Source organism: Podarcis filfolensis (assembly GCF_964270895.1).
Source record: "Podarcis filfolensis genome assembly, chromosome: 7".
Taxonomy (NCBI): Eukaryota; Metazoa; Chordata; class Lepidosauria; order Squamata; family Lacertidae; genus Podarcis; species Podarcis filfolensis.
Genome location: NC_139603.1, coordinates 64583847 through 64594801, shown reverse-complemented (window position 1 = coordinate 64594801; position 10955 = coordinate 64583847). Strand labels below are relative to the sequence as shown.

General features: G+C 42.6%; 1 protein-coding gene across 2 annotated transcripts; it reads right to left on the bottom strand.

Annotated features, from left to right (window-relative positions):
- Positions 1 to 85: 85 nt before the first annotated feature.
- Positions 86 to 10199, bottom strand: DECR1 (2,4-dienoyl-CoA reductase 1). Of its 2 annotated transcripts, none has more exons than XM_083623408.1 (10): positions 10076 to 10199; positions 7795 to 7982; positions 5687 to 5744; positions 5467 to 5553; positions 4082 to 4229; positions 3725 to 3824; positions 2472 to 2544; positions 1188 to 1334; positions 728 to 790; positions 86 to 293 (listed from the first exon to the last, which is right to left on the bottom strand). In XM_083623408.1, the coding sequence occupies exons 1-10, from the start codon at positions 10154 to 10156 to the stop codon at positions 234 to 236; spliced, it is 1005 nt and encodes a 334-aa protein (XP_083479534.1). In that variant the 5' UTR covers positions 10157 to 10199; the 3' UTR covers positions 86 to 233. The 2 variants fall into 2 exon arrangements, with proteins under 2 accessions (XP_083479534.1, XP_083479535.1); XM_083623409.1 differs by having other exon boundaries at positions 9967 to 10085.
- Between the last annotated feature and the right edge of the window lie 756 nt (positions 10200 to 10955).

The window sequence follows — 10955 nt, the reverse complement described above, 5'->3', positions numbered from 1 at the left end:
AACTGGCATGCTAAACAAAGTTGTTGTTTTTTTAATATCACATACCAAACCAGCCCCCCAAGTGAAACCACACGTTATTGATCAATTTCTGTCATGATGCTTGTTTAAAAAGCATTTAATATTGTGCTGTATGTAAATTAAAATTGTTCAGCCTTGAAAATGTATAAAAGTCAGTCAATTAATACCAACATTAGTGCTTGAATTTCTATATAAAAATATAGTTTGAAATAAAGTTATGAGCCTTTTGTTTTCCTTATCATTTCTTCCATCTTATTCCATTCTTCACTGGTAACCTAGCATAGAAAATAAAACATTTTAGATGAGATACTAACTTCAGGTTTTTTCCGTCTTTGAGTTTCATGCAGACATCATGGGCACAATCAAACATCTTTCCCCATTGAAATGAATGTGATTAAAAGCTTACTGTTGGCGGGATTGAACCCTAAACATATAATTTTCTACATTTCTGATGTTCAAGTGTGAGTGCCAGTGCTTACATCGCCAAAGCAACATTATCCATGCACAAGAGGTAGGTATTAGAAGGGGGGGGCGCCTTACAAACTTCGTTAAAGGGGGGGGGGAATAGTGAAGACATAAACACCCTGAAAAAACTGCCCAATGAAAACTGAGCATTGTTTGGTGACATTGGAAGACAGAGTGACAATTTCAAAAAGGCACAGAGCTTGCTGCAACATTTTTTTTGCCGATCCGACTTGCAAATTATTACCTTGGTTAAGTGATTAAACTCTCCAGCCATAGAGACGTATTCACCACCATCCATTCTAATGACCTGCAAGATTAAAGCACATTTTCCCCCATTAAGCCACTCCCAACAATAATTTGAACTGGTTTCAGTTGAACCAATATGCTAAGGAAACCTAGTACAGCCAAATAAAGTACTTTTAAGTCATTAATGTTTTCTATTTAGTAAAAACATAATGGAAAGCATCATTCAACAGAACTAGTTATGCTAGAATATCCACAAACTGCTTTTTCCATCAACTAAAGCCGCAAATAATTTTAAAGAAGTCAAATTCCCAATGAATTTGCATGGAGCTTGTCTAGCCCCAAAGAAAGCATTTAGCCCCCTCTAATGGGACCAGGTGGAAATGGCTTCTGGATCACAATATTCTAGCATCAGTAGCAATGAGATTCGGGCACCCCTAGCATCTAGAATGATAACTTACTGCTCCGTTAATCCAACTTGCATAATCACTACAGAGGTAGGTGGCAAGATTGGCAATCTCTTCTATTGTTCCCAGACGCCCACAAGGAATTCTCTTGAGCATTTCTTTCTCAAACACACCTTCTGGGTCCAAACGGCTGAAAGCTCCCTGAAGAAAATTATCGAGAGAAACTATTGCTTTCGGAACTCTGCTAGAGACATCTGAAAAAGTTTTATACTTAACAATCATGGGTAAAAGTAAACTGACTGTGTAGCACAGATCAAGCAAGTGTCAACTGGGGAAATAATGTGGGTAACTCTAGTAGACTTGTATCTACTGAAACACTAAATGTCATACATTTCGCCCAGGCAACCATATCACGCAGAAAAATACTCCTTAATGAGCCAGAAAAACAACAACACAAAAAACCTATGTTAGATATGTATAACGTGTAAGTTAGATAATAACTGGGGTAAGTAGATAATAATTTATGCCATGAGATTATCTATGTTAGTAAGTATTTATTATTATAAATTGCATCTATAGGATAATTTTATTTTTTGAATTGTAAATATGTTATATTACTTATTGACATATATTGTTTATTATGGTCTATTTCGGGACGTGGGTGCCACTGTGGTCTAAACCACTGAGCCTCTTGGGCTTTCTGATCAAAAGGTTAGCGGTTCAAATCCCCGCGACGGGGTGAGCTCCCATTGCTTTGCACCAACTCCTGACAACTTAGCAGTTCAAAAGCACACCAGTGCAAGTAGATAAACAGGTACCACTGTGGTGGGAAGGTAAATGGCATTTCCGTGTACTCTGGTTTCCGTCATGGTGTTCTGTTGCGCCAGAGGCAGTTTAGTCATGCTGGCCACATGACCCAGAAAGCTGTCTGTGGACAAACGCTGGCTCCCTCGGCCTGAAAGCAAGATGAGCGCTGCAACCCCATAGTCACCTTTGACTGGACTTAACCGTCCAAGGGTCCTTTACCTTTTTTTTAACCTATTATGTTTTATTTATTATGCTACATTGTAAACTGTCCTGTGGCCTTTGATGAAGTGGTATATAATTTTACAAAGTTGTTTTTTTAAAGAGAGAATGAAGGTGGATAATGATTATATGTGCTTCCAAGTTCTATTTAAACCAGTATTTATTTGCACCTCTCCTTTTCACAAAATGGTGCTCAAGGCAGCTATGAGATCTGTCTCAAGTAGAATTTAAATTAGGCTCAGAGACCCAGTCACTAAAGTCAATCTGATGTCTCGGCCAATTCTTTAACGGCTACAAAACATGATCATGTACCTTAGTCTTTATTGGGCCTGGTTGAATCACATTGAATCTCATGCCATATTTACCCCATTCCGCTGCAAGAGACCTAGAAATTCATGAAGAGACTTTGTAAGTATTCGGCATATAAAGAGGATTAGAAGTAAAAATAAAAATGCATCTGGGCTTACACATTAGGTTTTCTGTTCATAGGCCCCTTCCCAATGGAGAAGAACTACACACAGAGGGAGAAAACACTTTCCCAAAAATCGGGGGGAAATAAGGAGGAAGTGAATTGGAAAGAAGGAACTTTGATGGGATAGACAAATGAAGCAGCTTCAGCAGGTGTTGGGGTAACATGAAGTGAGGTTGCCCCTAGGGCAAAGGTTGCCCTTCTGTGCTGTAACCCTACCCTGTTTGTGGGCTACGTCCACTGAGGATAATGCAGGAATTCCTGTAGGTTATGAATCACGTGGATCTGTTTTAATCATAGTTCAAGCAGAGGCAGATTTAGGACTGGTTCTGCTACTGGCTGCTGAGCCTAAGGGGCGCTGCTGGGCAACACAGCTATGGTCTGGTGAACTGAGCAGAACAGAAGGCAAGAGGCAGGGGGAACCGAATTTTGTTCTTGCACAGGGCACTGAAAGGCCCAAGTCCACCTCTGATTCAAGCACAGTTTGGGGAATGCATTCGACAGCTGGAATGCGCCTCTGGTCATTTGTCTGCTTTTGATACCTTTGCTCAAGTATCCTCTTGGACTGCCTAGGCAGAATGGGTATTGGGGTTAATATTTTATCCTACCCTACCTATGGGGCCATGTCCAGAAAGCAACACTGGGAGACTGTTTCAGCACAGTCCTTGTCTAGCACAGCATAGTCCACAGTACACGGTCCTTGTACTATGGTCTACAGCAGGGTACAATCTTGTCCACAATGCTGTTTAACATCTATATGAAGCCATTCGGATTTGAACTTCTGGCACCTACTGAATAATTTGTTTACTCCAGCAGGCATTTTAACTGAAGCCTGATTTTATAGTTCTAACCACTGTTAGCCTTTTTTGTATTGTATTCCTTGTAAAACATTTTGAGGTTACTGTGGTTAAACGGTATATGATTTGTTAAAATAAAATAAAAACCCAATGAAAATTAATTTGTTGACCCCACCACAATGGCAAACAGCCACTTCTCACTCCAATTCTGTCTCTTTTGGGTTGGTCTATTTCAGCCTTAAGAGGGAGTGGTTAAAAAAAAAAAAAATTAAGGGGACAGGGGCTAACAGATTGCTTACTTGCATAGGCCTTCAACGCCGGCTTTGGCAGAAGCACTTGGCGACACAAACCCTGACCCACTTTCTGCATAAATTGTGGTGATGGCTAGAAAGGCTGCTCCTGGAAGATGCAATATTTAAAAAAATTAATTATATGTATTGCTCTCCTTTCCAAATTATCAGTTTCCTAAAACAGGTCAAATCAATGAAGGAGAGAGACAGAGACAGTGGAGGTTGGACTCTACAATTTTATAATTCTGTGAAAATAAAGCTTGAGGTTTTCAGGGTTCTAAGAAGGCTCCAGCCCCCCAAAAATCTATTTCTTGTCCAAAATGGTATTCAGTAAGAAAAGGACAAGTTCTGTCAATCTCAATTTACCTTTTCGTGCTTTAATCAGTTCTTTTCCAATTCCCAGAGTTATATAGGCGGTACCATTAAGAACAATATCTGTGATTGTCCTCCATGCATTTGGAGAAAGACGTTCAGAAGGAGATACAAAATTTCCAGCTGCATTATTTATTATAACCTGAAAGGGAGAAAGAAAGCTTAAATATTTGCCAAAATCGGTCTTCTGCACATTTAAGATACTCGGTGGTGGTTTCAAAAATTCCAGAATTTTTACAGAAAAACAGAGTGGCCCAATTCACACATGGTTTTGCACAAATAACAAGAGTGCAGGTTCCTGGAGGGAAGATCAGAGCCATACTGCTCATTCCCTGGTCCTGCTGCCACCCCACTGCTTGGGGCTAAGGCATGGTTTGCCTCTGGCTAGAACTGAACCAGGGCTCGTGGTTTGTCTGGAGCAAGACAAACTACAAGCCTGGGTTCAGACGTAATGCTAATCCAAATTGTGGCTTAACATCAGCTAGGGAGGCAGCAGCAGGACTGGCGGTGCAGTGCTTCAGGTGACAACTTCAGTCCAGGAAACCACATCTTGGTTCTTGTGTGCTGAACCATAGTTTGGCTTAAAGGTACACACACTCCGAGTCAGTATAACCTACCAGCACCTTTTACAAAAGCAAAAGATCAGCAGTGCAGAGAAAAACCAAGTAACCATTATGGTTTTAAAAGCTTTTGCATCAATTCCAGTATGTGTTCCAACCAAGCAAGCAACGCCAGTCAACCACAGTTGTCCTCTTGAGTTTAACTCACAAGACACGAACAAAGAGATGGTGACTTTATCTAACTGCCCTTTGGCCAGTAAGAAGTATATTAGAGCAGCGGAACCCTCCATTAACGAAAAATAAATCTCCTATCCACCGCTTTCAAAACTTTTAACAAGCTAATTCCGACAGCTTTGTGATGCAAGTTGGAGCTGCAGCAAAATGTTGAAGCCGTGAGTGCTCTCATGTGGAGCTTCAGGCAACCAGCCACACCTTCTTCCAGGATAGTCCAATCTATTTGCCTTCACAACTGTCAGTAAGCACTGTGTGGCCACTGAGCATGCTCAGTCCTCACTGGGATGGGGGAGAGGCTGGGGGTTCATGTGTACACACTGGTGCCCATCCGAGTTACATCAAGGTCATGTCGATACCAGGCAGTTAAAGTACACAGCTTCATTAAAATACTGCTGTAACCTATTCCCATAGATTTTGTTCTATAGGTAAATTCAACTGAACATTACTTTTGAAAATATTAAAATCTTTCAGAATTCATTCAGAATTCATTAGCTTGTTTACATTTAGAAGGATTTTTTTTTTAATGCACACCGAGTTGGATTTTTCCAGTAATGATTAATTAAAGTTTTGAATTAGGATACTCACACTGGGGTGTCCAGCCACTTCAATTAATTGAGAAATTGCATTGCTAACAGATGCTGGATCTCTCACATCGCACTGAACTGCGTGGACCTGTGTAATAAACTATTATCAATATATCCACTACCAGCAGCAGAAGAGAAAAAGAAAGAATTAAATATATTCTTACATGCATAAAATCCCATGACTGAATGCACCATTAATACCATTTGTTATTTAACAATACCTTATTTCCCGTTTTAGAAGAAATTTCTTCTGCGGTTTGTTTCAATACATCAAGTTTCCTATAAATAATTACACATTACGGTTGAGTTTCCATTACAGCCATATACTGTACATCAAACTTTTGGGGTTTCTTTCTTAGCGTTTTGGTAAAAGCTTAGCAGTGATTCCATGTGTGATGTGGCAGACTGACAATGAAGAGCTTTGTCCAATGCTTGTCCCATTCACAGCAGACTGACTGAGATTAATGGATCTAAGTTATTAATGTTCATTAATTTCAGTGGGTTTACTCTGAGTAGGACTAGCATTGGACGCAACGCAGCAAGTTCTATTTCAGACTGAAGTTGCTGTTGTGGAAACATCTTATTAAATACAAACAGAGGTTTCTCATTGGGGAGGCAGATACACTTAGTGCTTGCTCATTTATTTCTGAGGCTCAAAATTCATGTCCCCCCTCCCTCTGCTCAATTTAAACCCCATAGGATGTGTTGCACTTTGGGCAGAATATTACCTGCACCCTTAAAGGAGTAAAAAGTTACTTATAGGTAAAGCTAAAGGGACCCCTGACCATTAGGTCCAGTCGTGGCCGACTCTGGGGTTGTGGCGCTCATCTCACTTTACTGGCCGAGGGAGCCGGCGTACAGTTTCTGGGTCATGTGGCCAGCATGACAAAGCCGCTTCTGGTGAACCAGAGCAGCACACGGAAATGCCGTTTATCTTCCCGCCAGAGCGGTACCTACTTATCTACTTTCACTTTGACGTGCTTTCGAACTGCGAGGTTGGCAGGAGCAGGGACCGAGCAACGGGAGCTCACCCCATCATGGGGATTTGAACCGCCGACCTTCTGATCGGCAAGTCCTAGGCTCTGTGGTTTAACCCACAGCACCACCCGTGTCCCCAAAAAAGTTACTTACATTCCACTATATCCCAGGAGCATTTAACATCAATGAAGATTTTACTATTTTTATAAAGAATTTTTATTTCTTTTTGTTCCTTCAAATAAAAGTTCATGTTTGGATGAAGTGTTTTGCCTCTCTCAATATTATACCATTAAACAGAAACAAAAAGTATTGTTTAATAATATTTTCCTATAAATATAACAATGTAATGATGTAATTGCACTGCCCTTATTGGAGGATTTGTATTGCCTAATGGATTTGTAGGAAGTTAGAGTGGGAGCCAAAGAGAAGGCAGGTTGCACAATCAAGAAGGGAAGGGCACTGAGAGGGGAGAAGTGGTAGTTTGAAACAATGGCATGAATTTGAATCAAGTAGGGTTGGAGATAACAGAGAGGAAAATGGTGGTTTCAAACAACAGCAGAGGCTTCAGCAAACTAGCTTCAAACAATGGAATATCTGAGGGCTTTGCATCCTTTATCTCTCTCGCATGAGGCAGCTGAGGAATGGAAGAGAGAGAGAAGTTTGACCAAAGCAAGAATGGAGAAACACTGAAAGCGGAAAAATGGATGTTTAAAAACAACAGCAGAAATTTGGGTAAAGCACACTGAGAGGGCAATTTTCAGTTTTGAACAGCATAAGAAGATGCAGGTCACCATGGGGTGGGGTGGGGTTGTAGCACAAAAAGAGAGGGAAGAAGGCGTTGACATGGGGGCGAAGGTTAAAACAGCGGTGCAAAGTGGAGCTAACTCATTATGAATTTAGGTCAGTCATGTTTTGGGGCACAGAATTTAGGTCAGTCATGTTTCTGGGCACAGTCACACTTATTTAGGTAAACAAACGCCCCCCCAAAGTGCCCCACAGAACCAAAATCCGCTACTGAGTCTTGGTGTGGTTGTCTGAATGGTCCTTCAGTGTCAGTTCACAACACACTGCTCAGTGAACTTGGATTTCTTAAATATTGCCTAACTGCTTAAAAAAACCAGAAGAATCCATTGCGCAATCCTAGGGTTGAATCCCACGAAGTTAAAATGCATGGGCCTAAGTTACCTTAGCGTCATTGAGTAGGACTAACATGTCTACCCTAAATGTGTTTGCTTCCTCCCTGTGCTCAACGGGTCTTACTGCCAAGTAAGTGTGCAGAGGACTCCATACTGAGAACTGTACTCTCCATTTTAAAAGACTACATCATGCAAAATGCAAAAGATGCTCTTACCGGCTTGCTATAACACACTCTGCTCCCAAAGCAGAAAGAGCAGCTGTCATCCCTTTCCCAATGCCAGTGCCACCTCCTGTGATAAAGGCCACTTTGCCATGAAAAGTATCTGATGGCAGCATCACTTTCTGAAGTGGTGCAAAGGCACGATCAGCTTGATACATTACTTTTGTTCCATGGCTTAAAAGCTGAAAAAGGGAAAGAAGATAATTTACTATGTTTTACAGGTTAATAAAACCTAGATAATTCTCAGCTATAAAGCTACTGTGGATATAGTTATTTTAAAAAAAACACACCATTGCTGTGAATACCAATAGCAATACTTAACATCTGTGTATAGCACTTGCAAGTTGAAAACTTTATGTCATGGGTAAGCAAACTAAGGCCCAGGGGCCGGATCTGGCCCAATCGCCTTCTAAATCAGGCCCGCGGACAGTCCGGGAATCAGTGTGTTTTTACATGAGTAGAATGTGTACTTTTATTTAAAATGCATCTCTGGGTTATTTGTGGGGCATGTACAGTGGGACCTAAGGTAAATACTTAATTCGTTCCGGAGGTCCGTACTTAACCTGAAACTGTTCTTAACCTGAAGCACCACTTTAGCTAATGGGGCCTCCTGCTGCTGCCGCGCCGCCAGAGCACGATTTCTGTTCTTATCCTGAAGCAAACTTCTTAACCTGAAGCACTATTTCTGGGTTAGCGGAGTCTGTAACCTGAAGTGTATGCAACCTGAAGCGTATGTAACTCGAGGTACCACTGTATAATATATATAATATAGTCCAGCCCACCACATGGTCTGAGGGACGGTGGACTGGCCCACGGCTGAAAAAGATTGCTGACCCCTGCTTTATGTGAATTATCTAATTGCAAACTTTACAGCATGAGTGAAGAATTGGCTCTGGCCAGCAGACCAGATCCTTAACTTTCCCCACTGTCACCCCACCCATGGGATAAGTTTGAAGTAAGGAAGCCTGGGGGGTTTAATTAGTGCTGTGGTGCAGAGATTCTCCACAACTATCAACTCTGTAAAGTAAATCTGATTTATTTATAAGAGCCCTTCTGAATCTGTTCTCACAGTGGTCAATCGGCCCATGGGAAGCTCACAAGCAGAACCTGAGCACAACAGCACTCGCCCTACCAGCAATTCCCCATACTGTGTGGGGAGAATTGACCTGAGAGTTGCTTGCCTAATGAGCTTCTCTCTTAACCATATACCAACTCTCTATGAACAAATACAAAAAATCTTACCCAGCCCATTTGAGTGAGTGCGGGACATTCATGCCATCCCACACTTGATAACAGCTTAAGAAAACAACTTTAAAGAAAACTGTCATTCTCAAACACCGGGTTCAAAGTTCATATTCCTGCAGCCTGATCTTATCTCCATTTAGAGCACAGGCTTCAAACAAATAGCTCTGGATTGGCCAACGAGCCTCTGAACTGAGCTCAGTAAACTGTTCAAATGCTGTGGACTTCAGTATTGATACAATTCCCACTGAAACCAATGGAGATCATTACAATGAGCTCCGGACTCTGGAAAAGTACTGAGCAAATGCCAGTTAAGCAACCTCCTATTTAGCCACAAGGGTGGGGGGTGGGGGTTCCAAAAAGCTGCTTCAGCCTGCATAAGGAGCTTTTTCTACTGTGGAATTTTGGAATGAAAATCTGAGCAGCAGATACCCTGTCCCATAAACACTGCAGAATGGCAGTGGTGGCGTTAGATTCTCTGCTGCTGGTACATCTGCTGATAAGTGGATTAATCTTGGCATGATCCTGCGAATGAACATATTTTTCAGCACCTTTAAAGGCTGTCCTATTTTATGCTGTCCTACCCGGGGGTTTTTTACATTTCACCTTTAGTTAAATAATTAAGATACAGATATATAGATATGCACACACACATAGGAGGCAATTCTTAGGGGCAGAAATTTGAGGGTAATTCCCATTTAAATAGGGTGTGTGTGTGTAATGTCATGTGATCGATTATGCGGGGTGGGGCTTACCTGCCCCCTCCCCCCCCCATTTTATTGAAGTTGGCACCCCTGCATATACACATACACACACACAACGCCTTGCAAGCAGAAAACTAGCAGAGCCAGGGAGAGGAGTGGTCTTGCTATGTACGGGGAAGATTTGCTCCTCCATCCAATGCGTAAACAAATTTAGACATACTGTATAGCTTAAAGGCAGATGTTTCGCAAATTTACACCACTTATTCCCGTCGGGAGGTGCGGCAAATTTCCAGCGTATGCATATCCAGGCGCAGCACAGAGCACCTTACCCGTACAGGTGAAGGAGGCAGCCGCGGGACTAGCCTGGCCCGCACTCCGCACGACACACGCAGCACCGCCGCCGACGCCATCTTCCCCCACTTCTGAGTCCTGTCCGAAGAGGGAGTTCCTCTAAGCCCCGCCCCTCCTGCCCCGCCCCCTCAAAGTCCAATCAGAGATGGAAGGAGAAGCTGAAGGGCGGGGCTCGATGGAACGCGCACGCTTCAGCCACGCCCCCTTCGGCAGAGAGGCCACGCCCCACCTCGCTTGGAAAACTTGAATGGCCACTGCGCCGATGTATTCATTGCCTGCAGATTTATCAATGAGTTTGAATTGCTCTAGAGCTGCTTCCCCTCCAGTCAGCAATCCAACCTTTTCAAGCAAGCAGGCGCATAAGTGGAGTCATATGGAGAGCAGGAGTGCCTTTCCTGGCCGCAGAGTGCCTTTCCTGGCCGCAGAGTAACCTTCATCCGCCTGCGTTGCCCCCTGTCCTGTATTCATCCAGGATTGTCCCGTATTTCAATGTAAAATGTTACATCCTGTAATGATACAGTTTTGTCTTGTATTTCAGGTCTTCTTCCCCCTCTCTCTCTCTCTCTCTCTCTCTCTCTCTCTCTCTGCCAAGTTAGGGATCCTCTCCAAATGTACGTGTTTGAAAGAGTGTGTGAAAGGTCATGTATTTAAGATAGCCAAGCACAGACACATTTACAAATTCATGTGTGCGCGGGTACGTGCGCGACAAATGTCAGATGGGCCATCCTGTTAGGCTGCAATAAATCGAAGTGGATTGCTTTGAAGTCACTTCACTACCAGATGGGGGGAAAAATCGTCCACCAACAGCCCTGCCCTTACCCCCCACCCCTTAGCTATCCCATATCTAGGGATAGACTT

Excerpts from the sequence above, each read along its gene's own strand:
- DECR1 (XM_083623408.1), bottom strand. The coding sequence starts at position 10,156 with ATGGCGTCGGCGGCGGTGCTGCGTGTGTCGTGCGGAGTGCGGGCCAGG. Across the intron at positions 5,745-7,794 it reads GAGTGTGTTATAGCAAGCCG|GAAACTTGATGTATTGAAAC; the intron begins GTAAGAGCATCT and ends AATTATTTATAG. Across the intron at positions 1,335-2,471 it reads CAGGCCCAATAAAGACTAAG|GGAGCTTTCAGCCGTTTGGA; the intron begins GTACATGATCAT and ends AATTTTCTTCAG.